Below are 27510 nucleotides of genomic sequence, written 5' to 3' on the forward strand. Positions count from 1 at the left end.
TGATACTGAATATTAAAAGAGAAATATGAAAATTCTATTTTAAATCTGTATAAAACTGATTTAAAATGTAAATTGTTCTCATTGCTAATTACATCTTAAGATTTGGTCACCAACTATAGACTGTTATATGCACGTAATGTAACTAACATTACACTGTAGATAAGTTTTATTAATGTACAACATAAGTATTTTCTTTGAGACATTATAAAACATATTGTCATACCGGACTTTAACATTGACAATAAAGTAATTACTATGTAAGAGTATTACTTTAGTATACATAGAAAAATAGTTCAAAAAACATTGGTTTTTAAGCGTGCCTGGAAGTAGTCTCCATCTCCTTTAGTTGCTTGTTTATTTATTTCTTTGTGACGTTCTCTGTTGACTATTTCTTCTAAGACTTCTCCATCACCTTTAATTAATCTATAAAAATATAAGATTGCTTGTACATTACATAAAATTAGTATAGAAAAATAAACCTGCCTTTTATCTTTGTATTACCTATATCTTCCAGTTTCTTCATCATAAACTCTGCGTATTATATTTTGTTTTTTCTCCCATTCTTCTTTTGTCATTGGTGCCATTGCCCTTGATTTGTCTATTTCTTGTGGAACATCTTTAGAAACATTGTCTTTAGATTTCTCAGGATTGCGAGCCTTTTTTTTGGAAGATGACTTTTTTAGCTTCTTTTTCAACTTTTTCTTCATTCTTCTCTTTTTCTTACGTTTCTTCATTACTTTCTTCAACTTTTTAGCTTTTCTCTTTGCTTTTTTACGTTTCCTTTCATCCTCAGAGGTATTAGAACTGCTACTACTATCGCTACTACTGCTGCTGCTGCTGCTAGAACTACTGCTACTACTGTCGCTACTGGTACTGCTAACACTTGAAGAACTCGAAGAAGATAAAGATCTTTTCCTCTTAGATTTTTTATGAATAGAATGATCAGTCTTTTCTTCTACATCTTCTTCTTCTTTCTTCTTGTCTTTTCCTTTTGCATAAGAATCGTCTACATTTCCTTTCCTTGATTCTATTTTATCAATGTTACCACGTTTCAAATGCCTTTCTTTTGAATTACTTTCTCTTGATTGCTCACTGGAATCCTTTACACCTCTTTGATAATCATAATTCTGGCTGCTTCTACTCCTAGATCTATTATATGGTGGTCTTCTGATATTATGATTTGAAAATCTATTATTTCTCCTTTCATTATTATATTTATGATATTGCGAATTATTATGCATCCTATTCCTATCATAAAACCCGGAGTGCTTATAAGGTCGATAGTTGAACATACGTTTTCGATTATCTAAGTACCCACTACGTCCTTTATAATATCCTCTACCTTCCCTTGTATTTGTTCGATACATTCTAATTCCATTTTCATATCTTTTGTCCCACTTGTTGCTTCTTTTGTCTCTATCGTTAGAGTGTTTAGCTTCACGACTTGAGCCACTAGAAGAACTTGAACTGCTTGAGCTACTTCTATGTTTTGATTTTTTTCTTTTATCTTTGCTGCATGTGTTACGCCTGCTTTTCTTAATATCAGAATTATCGCTTTGTGAAGACACTGATTGCCTCCTATCCCTTTCTTCCTTACCCTTAACACATTGCTCTGATCGTGAATCACTTTTTTCTCTGTTACTCATTGTAACTTTTTTCTACCTTTCTAGGCTACATAAATTTAACTTAGATTTAAGTTTTATGTCTTTTATCTTGTATTTACCGCTAAGTCGCATCGATGGCTAACCTTCAATAGAACAGAAGGTTTTACATTGGAAAATATTCTTACACGGAATGAAAGATTAGAATCGTTTGTAGATAAATACGTTAACGATTAAATACCGCCAAATATTTTATAAATATTTGCACACTATCAATGTTCGGACGCATCCTACTAGTACGTAACTACAGCTAACCTTGATTTAACAAATTACAACTATCTTCTTCATCGATTTCCATTTCAAAAATTTCGTCGAAAATTAAGGCAACTTTTCATGTTGAGATACGCAAAGGATTGTAGGGTTTTTCATGATTATTTTTCCAACCGTTGGTACCTATCAATTATAAACCGCGCCTTATTATACGAATATTACACTTGAACTAAGACACTTTAATTCCTCAATATTTTAATAATTCTCTCACTTCTAATTTTATTCTATTCAATATTTAATTAATATAGTATTGATACAATTACGTAATTAAATAAATTTGTCTTCAATTTCATTATTATTTTAGTTTGAAGGCTATAAGAACTTTTGTTATATCACTAGTAAATATTCAATTGTTTTATAATGTTTGTCCAACTATAAATTTTGCGTTCAAATTTCATATAAAAATATGTTTAAATCTTTATCAAATCTGTAAATTTATTAGTGTCGCGTTTTTGCATCAATCAAGAAAAATTATGAAGCGGATTGGTGACAAATGTTATTGCAAAGATAAAGTAATTTATAAATATTTCTCACAGTACAAACGTCTAAATATTTTCTTTTTTACGAAAATTATCAATTCTTGAAGTGATTCCTGAATTGTAGATTTCTGCTAAAGTTTTATATGTAAATAATATCTTCATACTTCTAAATTGTATAAAAGATTGAAAATTAGGTGTTTGCATTCTGTATTATTAATAATAAAAATTAATCAAATCACATTCATATATGAGACAGTTTTTACTGTTAGATCATACGAAGCTAAGAAGAAATAAGGGAATAAAAAATATGTAAAATGACTGTAGTATAGTATACATATAATATCTATATTGAACTTTGTTACCACTGTATCAGCATTCGATATCTGGAATGGGTTCTATTTACTGATTCACACTAAAAGAATATCATTTATTTTAAAGTCGCAAGAGTCGACTACTGAAAGATCACTATATAAAATTAAAAATAACTTGTCCGGACGGCAGTTGAGTTTGTTGGCCTCTGTAGACTTTTTCCGAATTTTATTTATAAAGACGAATTCTATCATGCTTTATGAGAGTCATTTAACTTTATTTCTCATACTTATAGATCATTTACACCTTTGAAGTACTTAATATTAAAAAGGTAGGAATACATACAACATTAGCAGTTAGTACTTTTGGACTTTTCTTAAATTTACAATTATCATTGGAAAAATGAGAACTCAGGAATTAAATAGAAAGAAATTGAACAAACGTACTTGATGATGTTAAACAAGATAAAAACGTGAATAACTCGATAATAAATCGAAAAATAACAATTCTTCAATTATTATATATTTAATAAATACTTTTATTAGTTTCGGATTTATTATTAAAAAATCAAAAGGGTAAATACTAAATGATATGATACGATATGAATAGTTTTTTAATTATTAAAAACAATGTAAAGTTACTTAAATAGTAATAATTGAATAATTTAATAATTAAATAATTTAATTTATATTAAAACTTGTTTAAATCAAATCAATTTGTTGGAATATTTCTACAGTTCCAATACAGCCGCACATGAAAGCGAGCATATTGTTATTTTTAGATACCGTTACTAAGTAGTATATTTTATTCTTACATCGAGTAAGTAAGAGCAGTATGTTTTACTCTTACTCTTACATTACATGATAGATAATTTAATGCCAAATTTTTTATTTTATTTCAATTTTCCTGAATCAGTCTGTAAAAATCTACATTTACATTTATATCTTGATAATTAAATTGTTAAATAATCCATATACGTTATTTGAAATAACATGTAGCTATTATCACCGGTAACAAAATATACAGAGCTGGACCCTGCGCTATGCACCGAATTGCGAAAAATTGCGGACGCAATCCTCGTTCCTGGAAAAGGGTTAATGGCTTGTGATGAATCTCCGACAAGCTTAGACGAACGATTCGATGAGCTCGGTATCAGAAATACAGAATCTCAAAGAAGAGATTATCGGCAAATGTTGTTTACCGCTGATCAGGTCATTACACAACACAATACCCCACGAATTAGTGTACGCACTGCGGCTTAAATTATAAACATATACATATGTATATGGTATCAGTTAAGAAAGTCTGCGTACATTTGTCAAATTTCAAATAGTTGAATGGTAAAGACGGAAACTATAGACATGTTGTACGGATGGCTGTACACACGCCTTGTACGGATAAATTCTTTATTCAAAAGTATATAGTTTTGTTCTTTACAAAACAGCAGTAGTCACTAAGACAATTCCAAAATATGTATAATGGTCGATAAAAGACTATATGGAAAATATTTTTGTAAGAATTATATTTCATTAAAATTTTGTAAACATCGATATCTGTTACTTCAGTATGTTTTTTTACGATTACAGTTGTGATTAGTGACGTTATAAATTGTTTGAGTACACGTTGTTAGAGCTATATATGGGCTTGGTAACAGGAACGTGATTTCTTGGAATTCTATTTGGCGTACACTAATTCAAGGGCTAATGTACTCGTAAATAGTCATGTTTGTTATTTTGTAAATAGAAGGAATGTAACAGAACGAAGCTGGTAATTTTAGTCAAGAAGGGTTCAGTCGGTAAAGCGTCGTATAGTGAATCACGAAAGCATTTCGACAGTGAAGTACTTTCGACTTCTGAGATACTTTGACGTAATATTTATTAATAATGAAAGGAATGATGGAATATTCTTAACACGCGTGAAATAATTATACAATATTAACGATTCAATGAAATTGTATAAAATCATTCGTATTTTTAACATTTTGTAATATTATATCTATTATACGCTTCGCCCGGATAAATATAATTGTTTTGTCTATACCGTTTTTAGGTTTTTCCTTTGAAACAAAGTCGAAATTCGGCATACTTAATGACCTATACATAGTACATATTAATACAGACCACTACCTAACTTGTATATCAAATTTTATAACAATCTGTCATCTAGTGTTTGCATAATTTAGCAAAAAAATAACTATTAAATGTTTTTAACCTAAATATAATTGTTGGAGGAGATATTCTTCACTCGGAATATGAATTTCAAGAGGATTGTAACCTGAACTTTCTTTCTTAATTGAGCATAGCAAGAATTTGGTTATTATGATTACCTACTTTTTCTCGCATTGAGAAATCAGGTGTTTTTATACCCTAAAAATGGCCTGGATAAAATTAAATGTGTTTATATACTTATAGTTCCGGATCAAATATTTCTGAAATATTTATCGCATAATATTTCTAAATATATTGACGAACATAATGTTTTTTATATTGTACAATTCTCTAGATTAAATAATCAAGTTATGCAGATTTACAAACAACGATGAAAAATATATTGAAAGAGATGATTTTGAGTTTATCCCCTTCATAATTAATAGATTGTGAATCCTTTCCAAGTTTTATGTTCGACATCGAAGTCAATTTAAAACAGAAAATAAATGATTTAATAGTTAAAAGTTCGATAAATAACTGTTATTTATAAAGATTAACAGTTTCGTTCGGCCCATGATTAAAAATCAGCGTAACGCAGAATGCAAAAGAAATCCGATATCCCCATGTTTGCACATTTTTATCACAGTCTCAGCTAACAAGATACATAAGCGGCGTTGTTCTACATCCCGAGACAGTTTACCAAAAAACAACGGATGGCCTGAATTTCGTTGAACTGTTGCGACAAAGGAACATTCTATCTGGCGTCAAAGTCGATAAAGGGTTGATCGACCTCTTCGGTGCAAAGAATGAAAAAATCACCGAAGGTCTAGACAGCTTGCAAGAGAGATGCATACAATACAAACGAGACGGTTGTCACTTCGCGAAATGGAGGTGCACGTACACGATCTCGGAGACGACGCCAAGTCAGTTGGCTATGATTACCAATGCGAATGTTCTCGCAAGGTTCGATTCAGAAAATATAGAGTCTCAAATCATGTTCGATAATTTAAAGTAGAAAATACCTGTAGGCTGTTTCTAAGAATGTCGAACATATTTTCAGGGTAGGTTCCACACGTTAGAAGTAGTAGTCATCGTATGTGTACTTTGCTCTGAATAGTCTCAGGAGGTTTTATAGTAAATTATAGATAATGTGAAAAAAATGTTTATGATCATGTAGTATTTATTATATGCGTAATTGATTATTGTAAAATGCGTAGGCTAGATGGATCGACGAAAGTCGATCAAATTTATTTTGAGTTTATATATTTACATGAATTTCGTTTTTGTGGAAAGTGATGAAAAAAAGTTTATATATGGGAATTTTTATCGATTAGTATGTAAATGATATATTCTTTAGTACGTGTAACTTAAAAACCTTTGTGGAAACGAATCATGTGGAAAATGCGGATATGTATGTATGTTAAATAGTCTGATATTTGACTGCGCTAATAATGTCAGAAGGATCTTCATATTGTTTCTAACCAGAATAAATTTATGTAGAAAGTTATTCCCGTATATTATCTATAATGCTTAGGACCAAAGATAACGCTGGCTAAAAGAAAATTTCAACGTGGTTGTCGCGAAATCATTCTTCTACTAAATCTTCCATTAAAAAATAATATTCATAAATTATAAATATATTTAATGCATTTTGCGTATTTCTATAGAATTTAATAAAAAAATTAATATTTTATTTAAAAAAATATTTATAAACCATATATTGAAAAATAAAATTGTCATTGGTGTTTTCTTTTTAATTTATGATAAAGTGTTGACTGAACGCTATTAAGTAGATGAAGGCTTTGATATAGACAGTTCTAATGTTTCCTCAATACACAATTGTTGTATTTTATACATACTATATATTAATATACACTATAAGAATATTACATATATTATCTCCTACGAAATTGAATTTTTATTTTAGTAACTGAGGCTATTCAAGTGAATATAACTGTACAGTATATACTATACATATTTTGTATGCCAATTAGTTATACGTAATCTTATATGTATTCAAGAAAACTCTAGTCGTCGGTAGACTTATTTTTACAATAGGTCACTATTTGTGCATAAAGTATATAAAGATCATATCTGAATTATTCACACTCAGTGGAGAAATTGCAAGCTGACACCAAATTATTTTTATTTTTCATATGTAGAATAATAAAATAGGTATTGGTATTTTATTATTCTAATAAAAAATTCTAATAATGGTATTTTAGGATACGTATATTCATATAAGTGTCTATAATATCGGATAAAAAATGCAAACATTATTAGTCAAGTTTCACACTATTTATTATTATTTTCTCTATTATTTATTGGACGTCTTAATTATATTTATAACCATTTTCTGTAGTCTTTGTTATTAATCCGCTTCGTTTTTACATAAAATCATTATAATTGCAGTCAAATACTTTATCTTTATAGATTAGTTAATAGTGCAAATTGATGGATATTCAATCTATGTAACACTGATTACGTTACGTAATACCCCAAAGGTTTTACATAATCTACATAAGCGTTAACAGGACAGCCATTTCTCTCGTTATGCGATTCATCGTTCGTAGTAAGTTGTGTCACTATGGAAAGAAACGAAATGAATGAATCATGCGGATGATATATCTAGGAATTACAGTTGCATTATCAGTGTTCATTGTGACGATTGATTAATAGTAGACAGAGAATCTTTATGCAAAAAAAATTGTTATAAACTAACTTAAAATTTCAAGATGAATAGAAATTGATTTCTTTCATTACAAATACTATTAGGTATCTTCCTATAAAAATGCAAATACTAATACAAATTTTTAAAAATTTGTTTATTTGATTGATTTTTAAACTTTACACACACATACTATTAATGTATAAAGTTCACAATTTAATTATTAGTTATCGTTTAGCCACTCAAACAATTTTTTTCATTGCATTTTATACGATGATGTGATCACACTCTCTGTGTTAGCGGCATCTTTGAAGAATGTCTTATCAGAGATTAACAACCGATCGCGTTATTGAATAGTGAAAGTGCAGCTTAAAAGATTTTATGGTACTTGCCATTATGAACGTTACACGGATATTATTAATTTTATATATTTGATAGAAAAATTATTATACGTAGTTTACTTGTCTTCGATTTATTGACTGCCTTTGTCTAATTGACTTTTTTTTCTTAAGATTTTCCAGTATATGTCAGAGTGTTCGATTAGTACCCATTATAGAACCGGAAATATTAAATGATGGTGACTACGGAATAAATAAAACGTTAGAAGTACACGAAGAAGTTATGTCTATTTTATTTCGTACTCTAAATGAGCATCATGTATATCTTGAAGGCGCAATCTTAAAACCAGCGATGATTTTATCGGGAATCAAGAATGCTGCCAATTGCACGTCACAAGTAAGGGAATTGGACGCATTAGTTAAACTGTATTTTAATCCTTTTAAATTTGATAGATGCTGTAATCTACACCTTTCCTTTTTTTATCGCTCTGAAGAAATTCACTAGCTCTAATTATTTTTATCTTAAAATGAGAATTATAAAACTGTTTCAGGAATACTGGGCACTAATAGCACTCTTTTATATTTGTTCTAAATAAATTTAATGTTTACTTAATTAATTATACTTAATTTTGTAATCGATTATTTAATTATTAATTCATGATATAATAATATTCGTTCAAATAATTCGGAGCAAGTAATTCTGAAAATATTGAACATTTCAAATGAAAATCTTTCGAATGCAAAGGGATAATAAGTAAGAATGTGAGGATGAACGCGAGCGAAGGAACAAGGAAAGGGGTCATAAAAGAGAAAACTGTAGGAAGGGATATGTCCAAATATTTGGTTAAGGGTGTGAGTGAGAAGAATGCCTGTTGAGGAGAAAATAATTTTATAAACAGAATCGTGAGTTAGCAATCGAGGCAGAAAGTTATATCAAGTTGTTTAAATCGAATCCAGTTTTACAATTCTGTTCTTTTTTTAATTCTAATAAATACTGTTTCCTATTTCCTGTTACTTCAGTTGTCTCACGTCGTTACCCAAATATTTCATTAGGTTATTTCCTTATATATTTTCGTATAATATTAACCCTTTCCACTCGAAAATATTTCTCGTTATAAATATTTATTGTTTTTTTATGAAAAAGGACAGACTTAGTTATTTGAATGTTTCATATAGACCGTTTATTTTGAAAGTGGTGTAAGTCCATTTGCAGTCCGTAAGTATACATCAGTTTAGTAAAATGTGCCTAAAACAAATTTATATAAACAAATTACATATTGATAAAACAGTAGAAACATTGCCAGACTTCATATAATTTGCCTAAATTTTTTAATTAACAGATATGTTAACCTTTAATTTTCTCGAAACAAGAGAAAATGGACTTACACCACTTTCAAAATAAACGGTCCATATAATGATGCATTATGTAAAATTTAAAATTCAATATTTTTACTATGTCGAATCAAATAGTCGTCTCCGGAGTGCAAAGGGTTAAGGTATTTTAATATCCTGGATGGTTCTTTCCAATAGATTAAAATTAAAAATTAAATTCTTGTGTGGTTAAATATTTCTCTATAGATAATTGCTGATTACACGCTAACAGCCCTGCAGAGGACAGTGCCACCGGCAACGTCTGGAATCGTATTCCTAAGTGGCGGGCAATCAGATACAGAAGCAGTGAATAATTTGAACGCGATTTGTGCCTACGACGGAAGAAAACCTTGGAGACTCAGTTTTTGTTTTGGACGTGCAATACAAGTACGATTGCAGTGCTGGGTAAAATATTGTTTCAAATAGTAAACAGTTTATTTTATTTTAAATCTTGCGCACAATATCGGAAATAAAATATTTTGTTTTATTTGCAATGAGATTTTAAAATACTGTTTAAAAGTAGGACACTAATATTTCAATATAAATTAAGTTTACTTTTTTTTTTTTACTTTGAAACATTTTTATTTAGTTTTTACTAGATTGTTTCTGTGTCCATGAATGGATAAATGATGAAACATCTAAACGATGAAAACAAAATCATTTTACTAAATATTATATATCACCTTTTATATCATCTTTTTTCAATTTATTTAAATTGTTCAAAAGTATTTTAAACAAAAGATTATAATCATATTTCGCTTTTTACTTAACCCATTATGTTCTGAAGATACATTAACATTAATATTTCTGCTACTGTGAACAAAACATGTTTCGCCTTTTATTTCTAATTTAATTTAATATAAATTACGAATTACATCTATTCATATCTCCATGATCGTGACACAATCCAAACAACAATAATAAATAATAATAGTAATAATAATAATAATGCACTCCATAAAATGATAAAATATTTTATCTAAACTGTTGAGTAATTAAAATTTGAAATATTTATTTTCTAAATTTTACCCAGCTTTGTATGGTCGATCACTTTACGTTTATTAAAAATCCTTGAAAATGTTTATTTTATTCTCGGTATTTCTATATTTTCATGAAGAACGCCCCTATGAAGATTTGGGGAGGGCAATCAGAGAACGTAGAGAGAGCTCAACTAGCCTTAATCGAAAGAGCAAGACTTTGCTCCGAAGCATCTTTAGGAACATTACAATTGAATGGCATGTGCACGAGAAAGAGTTCTAAACCCACAGTGACGTAAAGGCTCCTTCCAAATGACTATTAACAACGCGGATTACATTTGACGCAATGGGTAATGGATTCACAATTTTATTGAAAATGTTGCACCATACGAATTTCATTTACAGTTTGCTGTTGAGCCTTTCGGGAACTATTCATAAGAAATGAAGTAAATCGCTAAGGGAATACCACGATAATTTTCGTAGGCCCATCTTATCAATGAACGCGACTGATTAAAAACGTACACACCTTTCGTCATATGACGAGTATATCAACCTTAACAGTGAAAAGTACCGTCACTCTTTTCGGCGAATGTCGTGCAAGGTGTCCTTGACTGACCTCTAAAACAGAGGTTCTCAGTGTGACGCATACTCTTCCGCTACGTGCGAGATGGGACGCACACGATGAGACATCTGCTTCACTACTGGATCGTTATATTGTCCGACGTCAATTCTGTGGATCCCTACCGACTATGTACTCTTGTCTTTCTCGCTTTCATGGATCCTACCATTGACACGTGCACCTCGAAGTGCCGTAACAATTTATTCTCTGATTACCAATTTAAACAAGACGCCAACAGTACAATTATCATAATTTCTTTTACAGGTTGTCTCCTTTTTATAATTTTATTTATCACTTTTATTAAATATATAAACCGACTCGTGTGTTAAACGAATGTTATAACTAAACGTCTTTACTTTAAAATTCAATTATTCTGAATATTAATTCAGTTCAATTATAATGTTACAATTATGGTACAAACTTATAAAAAATAAGTTCAACTGACCAGATTCATTGTTTTCTTCATATATTTTATTTCAAAGTTTTCAAAAACATAACTTCCGTTTCTGGATGCCTTGCCGGTGCTGATCGTCGATGCTGTGATCATGAACTTACTCTCGATTGGAGTCAGGAACGCCATAGTGAAGTTGAGAATCTTCACAAGAAAGAGGGAGTGCGCTTGCGCGAAACCCATTCTGGTTTAGACTTTGAAACCGACAAACAGTCGAGACTTACCTCAGTCGCTTTCCAACCAGCGAATAGTAGAACGTGTTTTGATACTTGTGTTGAACCAACGTCCATCGATATTAGGTAAGTTATGTTTATGCATGGTTTTGACTGAACAGTTCGCTCGAAATTGAAAGGAAAAGTGCCACATGTTTCCGTAAATTCTATCGACCCACTCGTGTCGCGAAATCGATGTGATATGTAGTCAGAAATATTTGACCTACAATGAGATTCGACCTTGACTAACATTTGGACGACACCTATTCTATTTCCCGTGCTTTAAATAGCGTAAGTTTAGCAATACTTAAGAATATATTTTCTTCAATATAATAATTCATCGATACGTTGTAAAAAAGGATATACACATATATATACATACATGCATATACATATGTAATATCATATGTCGGTATAGAGGTCAAATTCATACGTACACAACCGTTTTATTATAGTGCTATTTTTAATCATTTTATGATTATTATTCACGACATTTAAATTTACTTTAAATTCACAATAAATTATCAGTTATGTACCCTGTATTCATAGCCGCATTATTTACCGCAAAAATTGAATTACAATTTTATTCACAATGTATGCATGTATGTGTATATATATATATATTGATTATTTATAGTCACTCATTTCTTAGATACTGAAAATCGATCGAGTGAATAACTGTACTTCCTACTAACAATTTTTTATATCTAAACACATCGTCAGGAGTATTCATTAACACGAGGCTCGAAAAGAATGATTCTCAATGTCTAAAAATAAATGTTAGGTAGCAGGTTTCTTCTTTACACCGAATTATCACTATAACCTCTAAGTGACAACGCTAATCTGTTGTAACAATGGAAGTGGTTATCGTAGTATTTGAAATATGTAAAAAAATTGCTATAGTTCTATAGAAACAGATGAATTATATCTGTGACTGAAATGTCGAGTGGATATGTATGCAGGCTTGACTAACTATTGAACGTAATAGTAATTTCCTTCGTTTAAAGTCATTAAATTTAAAACGTTTATTACGTTCAAACGAAGACGATTTAACCCTCGATGCGTACCGTGGGTAATATTTGATCTCGAAACCACGTGCCGTTTAATCTAGGTGTTAAAATAACGCAAATCGATATTGCAATCGGTGATACAGGCAGGTTAGATCGAATTAGAGTAGTTGTTTTCAGGCATGGTTAAACTGTAGCGAGAGCTTACGCAATCGACATAAGGACCGTTATGCTACGGACTACGTGCTTGGGATGATTTTAAACATACGAAAGTGTCGTGTGCGCGAAAGAGCATGTGATGGCGCACGTATACAGCGGATCGGGATGCATCTCTGAAATATACGTGCACACAAATAAAGTAGAGCGCACATATGACAGTTTTCTCGAACGTTTCATCACACATTCCACCATGTCATAAATACGAACAAAGCTTTGGCGAATCACCAAATTTCAACGTTTAATTTTATGTATGCGTTTGCCGCTCTCTTTTATTTTCTTTTTTTTCATTGTTTCCGTTCGCGCTTTCACTCATTTTACGAGCGTTGTACACGAGTCGGGTGTATATACTTTTTTAACGAATCACGTGGGTTGTAGTTCTACGAAATAGTTCTTCATTTTTTGAAGTACGTTAGGTTAGTATTTTAGAAACGGCGGTCAATATATTATGTACAATTGCATTGCACGTAAGTGTATGGCAGTTAGACAACTTTCACCTTCAAAGTAATACTGCCTTTCATAACGCATTAATTCACGGGAAAATTATTTGCCACGAGTTTTAACATATTTAACATGATTTTTATAAATCGAAAATGTTATCTTCGTTATATTATCTTAATAAATAATTTATATGAAACAAATCTTTTGCCTCTTATTATTCGATTTAAAGTTGTTAAACACTACATATAAGAAAGTATATATTAGAAAGTAAAGAAATCATTTATGTGCCCTCAACTCGTATGAATTGTACTAAACAAAGTAATTTCTGTTGCTGTGGTATACATTGCTTTAATAAATCCATTACATTATATTAATTGAATTAATCAAATTGAAATCAATAACATTTAATAGGTTTCCAAGCAGAAGGATAGGTTTTGATTTGGTATTTGTGAATTGCCTATAGAAAACGACACACATAAAGTCGTAAAAAATTTGAAAATGCGCTTAAAAATATTGTATAAATATTAAATATTGATTATACACTGAATTGAATATGTAAATATAAATGGAAGAACTGACCATTGTAACGTTTGTAACAATGTGAATACCTAAACATTATCAGTATTTTTTTTTGCAAAGATAATACAATATAATCATAGTGAAGTATTAACTTATTGTGCAATTTACAGTGTAATAAACATCTACGATATATCGATTATAAACTATAAACGAATTATCAAATAAAATACTAATAAAAATGATGAGCCTAAATAAATCTCCTGTAATAAATTTTATTGTTTAGTTCGCAGGTACATTCGAGATTAGGATTCCAATATTATCTTTTATTACGCTAAATTATAAAAATGATAAAAATAATTATAAGATTCAGAGGATAAACGTAAATACTTTATCATATATTTTTTTAATATCTGATTGTACAAAGCGAAGTAAGGATTTCCCTAAAAGGACACTATATACCACCTTTAACTATTACGATAACTGAACTCAATTTTGCATAGCACACTTTTATTTTTTTATTCGAAAAGATAATGCTTTAATTTAATCATACATATAACACAAATAACTTCTCACGTGTACAACGTTTGAAATGGAAATATTAAAAATATACGAGAATGCATAGCATATGCTTTTCGCACTGTTTTCAGATGTTTCACGATAATATAGCGCACTCTATTATTTTCTAACTGAACATTGTCAAAGAATCTAACTGTATCGCAAAAAATATTTTCGACAAACGTTCGTCGTGTTTCCTCCTTGCGAACTGCTTCCTAGACTATGTTACTCACCAAGCAGACTTCGCCAATTTCCACCGCTAGGTGCGCTCATTGCCGACCATGAAAATCATTTCTCATTCAACTGGGTCGGATAGAGCAGATACAATAGCGCAGGCGCGTTTATTTTATTGACCGCTGGTTGTCGAATTAACCCTTATAAATTCATATTGGCTCTACTACCGACTCATGTTTCGGTGAATGTTTGCATTTTTTTAGCGGATGTAACGATTCAAATATGTTGAAACAATGAATTTTTTTAATCAATATGCACTTCTGTGTTTCGATGAAAAGAAGTGTTTGCTGTAGCTGGAAATGCTGATTTATTTGGTCCCTAGTAGCGAGATGCGCATGAGCCAATTACGACGTATCACAAGCTTTCGCTACCATAAATGCTATATAATAAATTTGTAGTAAAACTTTAGAAGTTCAATAAATATATAGCATTTCATATTTTATAGTTAACATTGAAAACTGGTTAAAGCTCTAAGCAAAATATGGGGGTATACTTATTTTCCTTGTTCTGTGGTTCGTAAGAGTTGCAACTAGAAGTAGCGTATCTATAGAATGATATTCTGTGGTTCGAACGCAGCGCCGCAATATATACACAAACTTTAATTTGAATTTTTTACTTTTAATGTAGGAAAATTTCGAAGTTATGATATTGATGTATACGATTTATTAAGTATTACACTTCATTAGAAGTTCTGTTAAAAAATCAAGTTCTGGCATGAAAAAGTTTTAATTCAAATCACAGCATTAGAAACTTCTTTCATGTCCTTTTGAATAATGTACTCTAAACTTTTTATTTTTGAGTTACAATGTAAAGAATATTCCAGAGTCGAGGCGTGTATCGAACTATTTCATCTGAATAACCATCTTGCACGCGAAGTAATATTTTTTCTGTATAATGAAACAAACTGTAATTTTGAAGATTTTATCTTATGGCAGAACCTTGAAGTAATCGATACATGTATTTCTTACTCCATCCATGCTGCATTCGTTTTGCATACATTACGAACAAAATGCGTTGAGTACATTAACCCCTTGTTCTACGATTTCTTTCGCAATTGCGTTCGATAAAACTACTTTATTATTAATAATTTAGTAGAAAAAAAAAAGAATTTAACGTTTATTTTGTGTCTTCGTTTACTCTAAAGGTTAAAGACTGGTAATAGATAAGCAATATTTTATTTATATAAAAAATGAATAAATAAAATTTAAATTTGTTGAATTCGGTTGAAAATTTTCGTTACGAGTCTGACACGATATTATAGGAGAAGGGGCTAAAACGTTGTAATGCGAACCGAATTTGACTAAATTTCTGAGCGTTCTGACTACAATAATCCGTCACGAGTCTAACTCTTTAATCTACGCGGATAGGTAAATAAATCGCTTTATTGCAAGTAGTTTCAGTAAAATGTATCAATGGCTCTGAAGACAAGATTCGGAATGGAGAATTCTAATTGATAATGCGAAAGCAATACTCGTGGTGTTTGTTACGGAGTGAGCAAACTATTCGCGAATTTAATTGCGATGGAAGATTTTTATGCGTTAGGAGAGGAAGACGTGACTCCCAGAGTGTAGAATTGATGAACGTTTAAAGAAAACTTTAATACTCGTATTCGATTACAAACGGATGTGTCTCGGACGCTATCTCGATGCATTCTGCGGGCTTTTGTATTTTTCTTCTCTCTCTCTCTCTCAGCGGCGTTTTCATGTACCTTTTTGGGGGAAATTCATGTGAGGGTGTGTCGCAGACTTCCCTACCAGGGCGAGGTTAAGTGTCATGGAAAAACACAAGGCCTGGACCCCCGATTTATTGCATGCCGGTCGCTGAGGAGCTGTTTGTTGGGCCTGCTTGTAATTTTTATGATTCATGTTACGTCACGACAATGTTCATAGTGCGTCTTTTTGGTAAACAAGTTTATCGTTTCACGATAACTTACGATAATACTTGCAAACGCTTGCGCAAATTATGTTATCATTTTTAATTCTGCATGATTAGATTGTTTCTGGGTTCAGTGTTTTGAACAGAATTAATTGTACGGAAAATTTTATCGGCGATTTGAGTACTAAAAAGTTGTTTGTCCACTTCAGTGAAAGCAATTTTAATCTGAACGACGATAAGTGTTGTAACATTAAAAATTAGATGACATTAGCGTGTAGAACAAGAAAAGAACCATCGAAAGGGGAACGATTTTCGTGTACTGCATTATGATGAAGATTGCGAAAAATTCTTTTGCGGAAAGAAATATTTTCAAGAGGTTTACGTAAAATCAAATGAATCATATAGATTTCATTTTACAATACGATAACATTTAATCAGACGAATTCAATGACCTGTCATACGAAGTTTGAATTTCTATGAAGTCAACACTGAATCTCTTCTTTCATCTCTTGCTTATTATTTCGCAGTGAATGAAGATTGAACTTCTTATCTCTATTTAGGCTACTCAAATTACAAAATATTCCATTGAATCGTGAAAACTTTTGTGCTTTAGTTGATAATTTGAAGTGGTAGAAATTTGTTTGGAGGCAATTTCTATTGGTACAGTTATTTAGTTTCGTTTTTTGTTTCGAGAAAATTACTAACGAATTTCACAGAAAGAGTTAGTCCCAAATTTTGGAGTTTACATATCGTATATCTACATATTAAGCATTGGAAATATATAAAAAAAAGTAGATTTTTTAATTTACGTAGAATGTAGCAAGCATTTGTAATAGTATCTACATAACTTCATGTAAATGCAAATTACGAATTTACTGCAACTTTTTTGGGTCTAGGAAACATGGGTCTTAAATTATTGAAATACTGCTAAATAAATTATATTTTTAACAAACTATTGCACAATGTACGTCGAAAGGTGGTTTTCGAATTGTCAAATTACGGCCAGTACACAAAAATATATTTGGCGCTAACCTTCACTACAAGACGTATACAAGCGATTTATAGCACGGTTGGCACTTGACCCATTAGCGGTCACAAGACGTTTAGCGAGCGTTTGTAGTAAGATTGACCGTACAATGAGAGTTGTTAATGACCGCAATACGACCACTCTGAGGTTAAACTACCGCTCAATTGTCAACAGTACTCATTGTTTTCTAATTACTCAAAAGATTTCCTTGAATTTCTGGACAAATAATCATTCAATCGGAACAAATTTAAATAGCATATTTTACAATTATTGTAAATAACATAAGTATATTGATTTGACATCATAATGAGAATCTGTTTCACATCGTTATTGACGTTCAATCAGCAAAAAGTATTACAAATATAAAAAAAGTATATATAACTGTATAGAGTTATGAATCCTGTATTTGATTTTAATACTTGTTTTAATATAGTTTTAATGTTTTAATATAGATTTTGACGAATATTATTATAATAATATTCTAAAAAAATATTAGAAGAATGCAATATATTTCCTTCTAATGTACCAACGATTCCTCAAAAAGCTTAAGACAGACATTTTTATTTGTTTATCGTCGTTTTTTCTTCTAAATGTACATGCGAAGTATGAAATTATTCAATTGCAATACGTATGAACAAAGCGTGTAATAAAATCCTCCAAAAAGCAAACAGAATATTCTTCCGGTCGAAATTAACAGGAATATTTGTACAAAGAGTAACGTTTGAATTTAATGTCAAGCATCCACGGTTTGTCATCCAAAATTCTGCTTCAAGTACACTGTAACTCTGAATAACTTCTCGTTCATGTTGTAATAATGTTTGGAACGATGAAAAGGGAACATACGCAGCGACACAACGATAGAAAGAAAACATTTCCCAAACGCAGGGACAACCTCTGCGCGGCTGCACCACCATAGCATATCGCGGCACGCGGTAATACCGCAAAAGTAGTTGCAGTCCTTTCGAAACATGGAGTATAAGAGGATACGGGTGACAGTGGGAATGCAAAGACTCAATTTACGATTTAACAGATCGGTCGTCAGTGAAGATGATTTTTCTCACGAGTCTTCCTTACCGTTCAAACTGAACGACTGCACGCAACGATACTCAGTTGGGTTGTTCGATCCTTCGGATCGATGATTGTGACCCGTGAATCCCGCATTCCGCTCGGTCCTTCCGTGACGTATCCCGTGAAGGATAAAGGAACGCCTACCCTGGCCAGAAAGGGTGCGAGCACTGGTCCCACGCTATATCCCGAATGGCGTTGCCGATGTCTCAGGTCATGGATTCAGGGTGTGCAGGGGGACGGATAATACAGGCGTAGCCTCGAGAACGTCTGCGCGTGCTGCATTGCGGCTAGCCCACTCCCTTGTTCCGTGCTGTATGGGCGACAAGCCGCTAGATGAACAAGGATATAAACGGCTGGTGGGACTGTCGGGGAAGGAGACAGGCCAGGGGTGTATGTAGGTTGGGTGGTGCAGAGGGAAGAGTGTCGACTAGAGAAGGAGGAATAGAGGTAGGAGGGTAGAACAGAGAAAAGTGGAAAGAGGATGGTCGAGAGAGAAGGAGGTGCTGAATAGAGGGTGAGCGAGACAATGATTGTAGAGGGAGGGTCAGTGGCCAAGAAACAGAGAAGGAGGATGAGAATGAAGGCGGGCGAAAGAAAGATACAATGATACATGGAAAAAGAGGTGAGGCTGCAGGGAGAATAGAGAAGCAGAATCTAGGAGAGAGGAAAGGAAGGGGAGGGACAGAGAGAGAAGGTGAACGCGCGCGCGTGTGTGTGTGTACGTAGAGACTACCTACCCCCCTGTTTTGCAGTTACGACACTGCACTGCAGCCAGGTACCCCTGCCGCCTCTTGACGGGGTAGACTGGTCGGATAAAGCCAGTCGTCATCTCGTGCTCATACGAGACACGCTTCTCCTCTCCGAGAGACTCTCTTCTCGATCGTCCCGGGCACCGATTTCTCTCCGGTATACCGTAAAAATGTAGTCGAAACGCGATTGAGGGTCCTCTCGGCTGGGCCCGGATACCAGCTATGTTAGCCGAGAAGTTCTCTCTATCACCAACGATCGGTTCTTTTTTTCTTCTTCGGTCTTTTGATCTCTCTATCTTCTTATATCGGTATTTGTCGGTGGTATTTAAGGTGTAATTATTAACCGTAACGTGTAAATTGAATTGGTTTTGCATCACCGATATCTAGCGGACCGACTAACAACCACGGAACGTATTATTGTTGTTGTTATTATTGCCCGTTTATTATTGTTGTCGTTATATTTCTATTCAACTATCGTTGTACATACGTGTGCTGTAACGTGAGTCGCGAGATCAGAAACGTTTGCGATCATCAGACGCGTTTGATCGTTCGTCGGAAAGGTAAGGGAGCAGCGGCAGCGCGTAAAATAGATGATTACGCTATTTTATTTTCTCCTCTGAGTTTTCAGTCTATTTCTGATGTTGTCCCTTGTGCATGCGCTTCATTGCTGTGGCATATTTTTTTTCGAAAGAAGAGACTCGTATGTCGTCGTCGGTCGTAATAGTTATCCACCCTACCACGATCACTCAAAACTGATGACATTTGGTTGTCCGGAGTGGGATGGACAATTATCGTGACTGTCGGTGTATGTTTGGCAATATTAGGTGAAATATTGTTTCAAATAGTAAAAGTAGTCTGTCTTCTTTCAAGTCGTGCACGTCACTCTGAAAAAATGTATACATTTAAATCTACAAATTTTCTTTGTCAGACATTGTGGTTTCTTGCATTACAGTATTATTTCTTCCCTCGATTTGTTTTCCTTGACAAAATATATTTTAAGTGCTAATCCAGATTTAAAATGCAAGTTTCAGATTGTTTTATGTTTTAGATTATTTACGTAGAAATATTTTAATTGCTATTCAAACAAAATTATTGTAAACATATTATACTATCTCAAATGTATAGCATGTAAGCTTGTATAGTATTCGAAAGTTCTTCAAAACATCATCCAATTCTGATCTCAGGACTTTTCTTTCAGAAAGTGCACCCTAACTTTCTATAAGACGGTTTCTCCCTCCCTTCTTCCATACGAGGACGGTCCCGTAGTTTTATGCTGATGAAATAATATTATGTGTAACTATTTCTCGGCACTGGTTAGGTTCACAAAAATCGATGTGCCATTACTAGATTGCGGATATTATGCATTTATAGCATAACAAGCAACTACATCGGAATAAAATGCTTAGTTCATTATAATGGGACTTTTACTTTCCTTAGATCTTTATAAAAACTTTAATTGATGGAATAAATTTTAAGTTAATTTCAGTTTCAGTAAAGTAAACTTTAAAAATGTATGTTTGTATAAATATTTGTTGTTCAGTCATTTTTAATAGTGTATCGATTTAGCAATTATTGTTATCATGATTCACATTCACTGATTACCAGTTTATTGGCATCATGGATCTAAGCCTTTCATTCGAGACGAAAATGCTCAATAGAGGTAAGGTTAGCCAAGCTGCTAGTTTTGTACCCTCTTATCGATTTTAATTTCCCTAGTCATGAGATACTCCCTTAAGTTTTCACACTTCTAGGAATTATTGCACATATGTGCGATTTTTCGTATGACGCTTGAGTATCGACTTATTTACTTATGTATTTTTGTTTATCCGTGATTTAGAAGGTTATGAACAATGTAGCAGGGGAATCTCGCCTGCAACTAAGACCGCAATCACATTTTCGTACTGCTTAGGCACTCTATCACTTAACGTTGGTTTCTTTTTTCTTCTCTCTTTTTGAGGAAAGAAAATATAATTTTTGATGGATAAAAATAAAAAGTATTTTTAATTGGTAATTTTGTTTCTTTCCTCAGTCCCTGCATAAGTTTTTGGCAGTTTTTGGTAGTTAGAATAATTAGTCGAAAAGTAGGATTGAAATTAGTCACAAAATTCTATTTTTTACTGTAAGAACCAGTTCATAACTATGTAGGTTATGAATTTTTATGTATTTATAATTCAGAAATATTTTCGAAAGAGCGGTATAGTTGACAGTTCAATAAAATTCAACGTTTTCAGATTTGAAATTAAATTTCATCTAATTAAATAAAAAGTTATTTTGCAGTTATAATTTAAATTTATTTAAAGAAAATATATATTAAATAGAGGTTTTAAAGTTAATTACCGGTAAAACAGGTTTTACATTTTTTCTGTACTTTTACTGTTTTGAAAATTTCGGAAACTCGAAATATTCGACATCTTCAATTTAAAGTATAGAAGTAGAAATCTGTTTTATCGATAGTTAACATAAATGTTTTTATATTTAAATAGATTTTTAAGTACTATCACCAAAACTTAACAGTTTCATGAAACTGCATGAAATCAATTGTTTAATTAATTCAGTTTTGTTGAAATTTGTAAACAGAAATGGAAAGTTGCACACCTAAATATCCGCATTGTCTAGTCATAGCATATCCTATGTCGTAAGCACAAAGAATTCTTTATCAGCAATTATAAACTTGATCTACCAGTTAGCTTGTGACTTCAGTGAGTTTCATCCTTTAATATAACAATGAATGATGTATGTCAAACCTGAAGACCCTCACGTCATATTAGATACGAACTTAACGGCCCATTTGATATCCAAGTGGTGGGACGAATGAAAACTGGGAAATAGGTCAAACTAACATTTTCTTTTATGAAATGTTGACGTTGATGGGCGATTAACTGTGAAATTCAATTACGCTAGGAAAGTTTTAGTGGACATTCGATATTTCACGAGCGCAATGTCTTCAATGATGCGCGAAGTATAGACTAAGATGTTACGTAAGTTTAATAAATGTTCGTCAAAGAATGTTAATTATTTATTTATAATATTCTCCCTTTTCAAGAATTCTTTTAAAATTTTAAACTCTTAAAGTAGTGCGATTTAAGTGTAGTTCTGAGAAATCGGGAAAGCGAGTCTGAAAATGATTAATTTTTGAATTATTACTAGTCTACTAATAGAAATTTTAATATTATACTTGAAAAACTAAAAATTCTTCTATTAATCACTTTGTGAACTATTACGTTTACAAAGATAGTGGAATGAATATTATCATCATCGTCGTCGTCGTCGTCGTCGTCGTCGTCATCATCATCTTCATCATCATCATCATCATCATTATCATTATCATCAACATAATTATCACCATCACAATATCAAAGAACTAAAATTTTTTATCCTTTAGTGCTAAGAATGATATAAAAATAATATAAAAATTATGATCGCTTTTCGACACTTTTACAATTCAATTTCGAGCGAACGTTCTCAGACTTGTGTGTTTCTTTCGTGCGTACATGGTTATATGTAATTTGAATCTTTCCAACAGAAAATGGTTGCGGAAAAGTACGATAAGGCCGATCCTGAGCTGAAACAGGAACTAAAGTCCATCGCTCAGCAGATTGTAGCACCTGGAAAAGGAATCCTTGCTGCCGATGAATCAACGGCAACGATCGGCAAACGTCTTAAAGATATTAATGTTGAAAATAACGAAGAAAACCGCAAAGCGTACAGGCAACTTCTTTTCACCACAGCAAAGGTACCTTTCGAACAATTTGTCCTTACTGTCACGCCTTTTAATGCAACAACGATTTACGTATTGCTCGAAAATTAATTTAAACAAAATATTTCAAACTCAAGTTTAATTAACACTAGATTCACAAAATCCGTCAATTTAACAAATACAAAATTTCATAAACATTATTTAATAAAAAAGTAAATTGATTTTGATCGACGCAACTGTGCAAAAGCATACCTTAATTTTTCGTTGTCGAAATTCTATTTTCCAAGATCAGTACAAATGATCCCGCATTTTTTTACAACAGTACAATGAACTGTACAATAAGTATACGTAAATCTAGTGTTAAGTAAAATTCAAGTTTAAAAGGCTTAATTACAAGTGCTTCGAATTGATTCGCGTTATTTATTATAATATCTTTTCTTCGAAAGGATGTCATCAGTCAACATATCTCCGGCGTTATCCTGTTCCACGAAACTTTGTACCAGAAGGCCGAGGATGGAACGCCATTCGTCGAGCTTCTGAAGCAACGTAACATTCTGCCAGGCATCAAAGTCGACAAGGGTGTTGTTCCCCTTTTCGGCACTAATGACGAATGCACGACCCAAGGTCTCGACGACCTTCAGGCTCGTTGCATTCAGTACAAGAAGGATGGTTGCCATTTCGCCAAGTGGAGGTGTGTGTTGAAGATCACGAAGAACACCCCGAGCAAATTGGCTATCTTGGAGAACGCCAACGTCCTTGCTCGCTATGCTTCCATCTGCCAGAGCGCTAGAATCGTACCCATTGTCGAACCTGAAATCTTGCCTGATGGAGATCACGATCTTGCTCGATGCCAACAGGTCACGGAGGAAGTTCTTTCCGCCGTGTACAAGGTAAGCACAGTTATTTATAATTCCATTTATACGTGAACACAATACATTTTTGGCATTCGTTTCAATTTGGTCTTAGCTCCTTCTTCATTCAGTTTATTTATAAGATGAGTCATATGAAGCGTTTTATGCTGATCTCTTTGAAACCACTACAAGTATCTACATAATTTTTTCAGAGCCAGCGGATAGGGTATAAGAGACTCCTTATGTTTTAAACGAAAGGACATATTAGTTTTGTACCGTTGAGATAGTTGTTACCGAATTTAATGTTTACTGAAAATATTTTTCCATTATACAAAAAATTTCTTTTCGATCCCGTAAAGTATTTATAGTAATGTAAATCTGATGACCACAGTCTTGAAGGGAGCTGTTTCGAAGAGAACAGATTATGGCACTTCATATGACTTATATAAAACGAAGCTGCACTTATGCAATGCACCTTATAAATTTACATGAGACTATTTTCAATTGGTTAGACAGATTTACTAAGAAGATGTTACATGAAACATAATATTGTCAATTAATTTTAATTGTCGTTACATCATTTGAAGGTATAACAAGTTTTTTCCTTAACAGTACATAGGGTGTGCTATTTTAATGTATAAGTGCGCCATACTTTCATAACTATCCGTTATTAGAAAAAGTATTTTAAATAAAATTTGTATGTTTTCAAGGGGAAAATAATTTAGTACAGTTAGTTTGCTTGTATTTGAACGTATGAAAGTCAACATTATTGCGCCAAATGGAATTACGTAATTTTTTATGTATCGATCGATGCATCTCACAATCAGTATTCTCTCTCTCTCTCTCTCGTTGAACAGTGTTACGTGGTTGCACGTTTGTGTAATACTAGTACCGACTCGTAATATGGAAATTAAACAATTTTCTAAACTAATGGTTTTTCGACATAAATAGCTCAATCCTTTTATTTTTAGAAAATGTTGAAATGCATCGACCAATATATAAAAAATTATAAAATTTCATTTAACGAAATAAGGTTGAGATAACTGTATGTACAGATTAAAAGAACAATAAAGGTGGTCATTTTTTGGTGGTCCAACTCGTATCGTTTGTAACATAATTTCTAAAAGGACGAGTAAAATTATATTTGTATTATCAATAAAAATAAAATAATACATTTTAATTAATAAAAATAGTTTATAGAAGGTATACTTTATGATATGTTGAACCGAATAATTAATGGAAATAGAAATTACAAAAAAAAAAATTGAAGAAGGTACTACTCTTTTTATATTTAGTTTGTAATTTACTTCATGATTGTATAAAAATGTTCGTTTTAATTATATCGGAACATATTTTTCAGGCACTGGCCGACCATCATGTGTATCTTGAGGGAACCCTTCTTAAGCCCAACATGGTAACACCAGGTCAAAGTTGCCCAACTAAGGCAACCCCTCAGGAGATTGCTGCTGCCACAGTGACCGCTTTGATGCGCACTGTACCACCCGCAGTACCCGGTATTACGTTCCTCAGCGGCGGACAGTCAGAAGAAGAGGCGTCTGTGAACTTAGACGCTATCAACAAGTTCCCAGTCAAAAAACCATGGGCATTGACCTTCAGTTACGGTCGTGCACTTCAAGCATCTGTCCTCCGCGCATGGGCAGGTAAAAAGGAACAAATTTCCGCTGGTCAGGAAGAACTTATCAAGAGAGCTAAGGTAATTTTATCAAAGTCAAGATAAAATTTTTAATTCTTTTGTTCTCTGTTTTATACTCTTTTTCTTTTTATTTCTTTTTACATGCATTCTTTTGCAAACATTTTCTGTGACTTGATCCTTAATAGAGTAGACATTATATGTTAAGCTTGCTTCATTAAAATTTTTATATTTATTCTAACACATGAACTCCTGTCACACTGTTCTTCACATCTATGTATGTAAACAATTTTTTTCATTGTGTATTTTATATTTCTGTTCTTTCTTTTTAGAATTATTCAACTCTGCTTGTATTCTGATTCTACAATTCATTTTTTTCTTTTAACATTTTTTTTTCGCATGTGTGTATACTGTGTGCTTGTTTAGGCAAATGGAGCAGCTAGTCAAGGCAAATACGTTGCTGGCAGTATTGTTAGCGTAGCTGCTAATACTTCTCTCTATGTGAAAACTCATTCCTACTAAATCTTTATTTTTCTTTCTATGAGACATATTTCTATAGTAAGTATTATATAGCAAATGAATGTTCATTTCTTGTTTCTTTGTGTTACATAAATACTAACAACTGGATTGCGGATTTTTATGGAATGATTTTAAAGAGCTGTAATTAAACAACAATTTATTTAACCTATTATGGTTAATTAGGCTTCAAGTAAAATAAAAACACAAGTATGTTGTACATACATAAAATCCGCAATCTCATAATAATTATATGTTTTTGTCTATTAATCTTTATTGTTAAGCTTTGTTATTATTCATAATGGGTGACAAGTCTAGTCAGGTTTTAATTTGAATATTATCATTTGTAGGCCAACAGCGAGTCGGCACTTGGCAAATACGAAGGTGGTGTAAAGGGAGCAGCTGGCGATGCTGCACTTTTTGTCGCAAACCATGCGTACTAAAATCAATCCGTAGAATATCAATAAGGATTTACTTTAGACTGTAGATCGTTCGCCGAACATTATCAACATCGATTACTGGCTGTCAGCATGGAAATATTGCCATTAATATGAAGAAGATTCAGAACGAACGAAGAAATTTTGAAACTGCTTGAACACAGAGCATGTACTTCTTACATGATTTTTATGTATCTCGCGGTACACAAGTACGGAACGAAATCAAGCGAATTTTAACTTTTTACGATAATTAGAATTTCAAATATGGATTTTATCAATCTTAAACAATTTATAAGAAGAGTGGCACAAGATAAGATCGTCGATATGTACGTTATTGTTTATCAATTAAAGATAAACGTTTCGTTAGCGAGCGATCTTCTTGTTTTTATATTATCTGTTTTATCTTCGTGTTCATGATTTTTTTTCTCATTTACCACTTACTTCTGCATTCGATTTTCCTGAAATTATAAAATACGATAGAGAATATTTTAATGTTTGTTTCATTGTGATATCGTTCGTTCGAAGCTTTTTCTAGAACATAAGAAAGACTTTTCGCAAGGAATCTCTGAAAATCCAAGTGCCCTCTGAAAGAGAATGTGGTCAATATGATTGTGTACTTGAGCTTATCGGACGAAATTGATCGAACTGTTTTATTTTGATCGTAAGCAGTTTTCGCGACATTCGAATTACACACGCGTTATTATATTCTGTAACACTACGATTAAAAAGCAGATATATATTATATATATTGTCAATGTCGTTATGATATTCTAAGTGTATAAAAAAGTAAGAAAAATGAAAAAACAAAGTAAAATCATATTAAATGTTGTTTGTTAGTGAATGAGTCGAATATTATAAAGTCGTAATATTATGTCATCTACTTATACAGTATGTGTATCTCTTATAGATATTTAAGTAACGTATTGAAAAAGTATCTCGTACATCGATGTTATATCTAATATTTTCAATGCAATCTCGGTCCCAAATACACTGTGGAGGGTACACAATGTGTTTTTTATTTTAATCCCAATTATCTCTAAACAAATTTTTCGCCTTCATGCCGCTAACGGAAATTTCAGAAAAAAGGTAGAGAAGATTCAGTTATTTTTAACAGTTTATTCTTTTCGAAAAACTTGTTATTTCTACTTATTATAAGTGTCAATGG

General features: G+C 32.3%; 3 protein-coding genes and 1 long non-coding RNA gene across 9 annotated transcripts; 2 read left to right on the top strand and 2 right to left on the bottom strand.

Annotated features, from left to right (window-relative positions):
* Window positions 1–148: 148 nt before the first annotated feature.
* On the bottom strand, window positions 149–10901 carry LOC116428144 (uncharacterized). 3 transcript variants are annotated; one of them, XM_031979382.2, is made up of 3 exons: window positions 10747–10901; window positions 502–1747; window positions 149–423 (listed from the first exon to the last, which is right to left on the bottom strand). In XM_031979382.2, exons 2-3 carry the CDS (start codon window positions 1644–1646, stop codon window positions 294–296), a joined length of 1275 nt encoding a protein of 424 aa, XP_031835242.1. In that variant the 5' UTR covers window positions 1647–1747; window positions 10747–10901; the 3' UTR covers window positions 149–293. The 3 variants fall into 3 exon arrangements, with proteins under 3 accessions (XP_031835242.1, XP_031835241.1, XP_031835240.1); XM_031979381.2 differs by lacking the exon at window positions 10747–10901 and adding an exon at window positions 1917–2068; XM_031979380.2 differs by lacking the exon at window positions 10747–10901 and adding an exon at window positions 1827–1980.
* Window positions 1800–11473, bottom strand: LOC143174359 (uncharacterized). The gene is made up of 2 exons (XR_012998203.1): window positions 11285–11473; window positions 1800–2054 (listed from the first exon to the last, which is right to left on the bottom strand). It is a non-coding gene; the product is annotated as an uncharacterized LOC143174359 (long non-coding RNA).
* Window positions 2405–10774, top strand: LOC116428066 (fructose-bisphosphate aldolase). The gene is made up of 7 exons (XM_076365825.1): window positions 2405–2443; window positions 3718–3930; window positions 5513–5829; window positions 8047–8269; window positions 9451–9630; window positions 10361–10570; window positions 10626–10774. The coding sequence occupies exons 1-6, from the start codon at window positions 2405–2407 to the stop codon at window positions 10517–10519; spliced, it is 1131 nt and encodes a 376-aa protein (XP_076221940.1). The 3' UTR covers window positions 10520–10570; window positions 10626–10774.
* Window positions 11426–27352, top strand: Ald1 (fructose-bisphosphate aldolase). 4 transcript variants are annotated; one of them, XM_031979384.2, is made up of 6 exons: window positions 11426–11589; window positions 22717–22926; window positions 23337–23780; window positions 25102–25455; window positions 25819–25950; window positions 26259–27352. In XM_031979384.2, the coding sequence occupies exons 2-5, from the start codon at window positions 22720–22722 to the stop codon at window positions 25912–25914; spliced, it is 1101 nt and encodes a 366-aa protein (XP_031835244.1). In that variant the 5' UTR covers window positions 11426–11589; window positions 22717–22719; the 3' UTR covers window positions 25915–25950; window positions 26259–27352. The 4 variants fall into 4 exon arrangements, with proteins under 4 accessions (XP_031835244.1, XP_031835247.1, XP_031835246.1 ...); XM_031979386.2 differs by lacking the exon at window positions 11426–11589 and adding an exon at window positions 11664–11793; XM_031979385.2 differs by lacking the exon at window positions 11426–11589 and adding an exon at window positions 19249–19753.
* The last annotated feature ends 158 nt before the right edge of the window (window positions 27353–27510 follow it).

The sequence above is a fragment of the Nomia melanderi genome, chromosome 3 (assembly GCF_051020985.1).
Source record: "Nomia melanderi isolate GNS246 chromosome 3, iyNomMela1, whole genome shotgun sequence".
NCBI lineage: Eukaryota > Metazoa > Arthropoda > Insecta > Hymenoptera > Halictidae > Nomia > Nomia melanderi.

Excerpts from the sequence above, each read along its gene's own strand:
- LOC116428144 (XM_031979382.2), bottom strand. The coding sequence starts at position 1,646 with ATGAGTAACAGAGAAAAAAGTGATTCACGATCAGAGCAATGTGTTAAG. Across the intron at positions 424-501 it reads GAAGAAACTGGAAGATATAG|ATTAATTAAAGGTGATGGAG; the intron begins GTAATACAAAGA and ends ATATTTTTATAG.
- Ald1 (XM_031979384.2), top strand. The coding sequence starts at position 22,720 with ATGGTTGCGGAAAAGTACGATAAGGCCGATCCTGAGCTGAAACAGGAA. Across the intron at positions 22,927-23,336 it reads TTCTTTTCACCACAGCAAAG|GATGTCATCAGTCAACATAT; the intron begins GTACCTTTCGAA and ends TTTCTTCGAAAG. Across the intron at positions 25,456-25,818 it reads AACTTATCAAGAGAGCTAAG|GCAAATGGAGCAGCTAGTCA; the intron begins GTAATTTTATCA and ends GTGCTTGTTTAG.
- LOC116428066 (XM_076365825.1), top strand. The coding sequence starts at position 2,405 with ATGAAGCGGATTGGTGACAAATGTTATTGCAAAGATAAA. Across the intron at positions 2,444-3,717 it reads AATGTTATTGCAAAGATAAA|CTATTATCACCGGTAACAAA; the intron begins GTAATTTATAAA and ends AATAACATGTAG. Across the intron at positions 8,270-9,450 it reads CTGCCAATTGCACGTCACAA|ATAATTGCTGATTACACGCT; the intron begins GTAAGGGAATTG and ends ATTTCTCTATAG.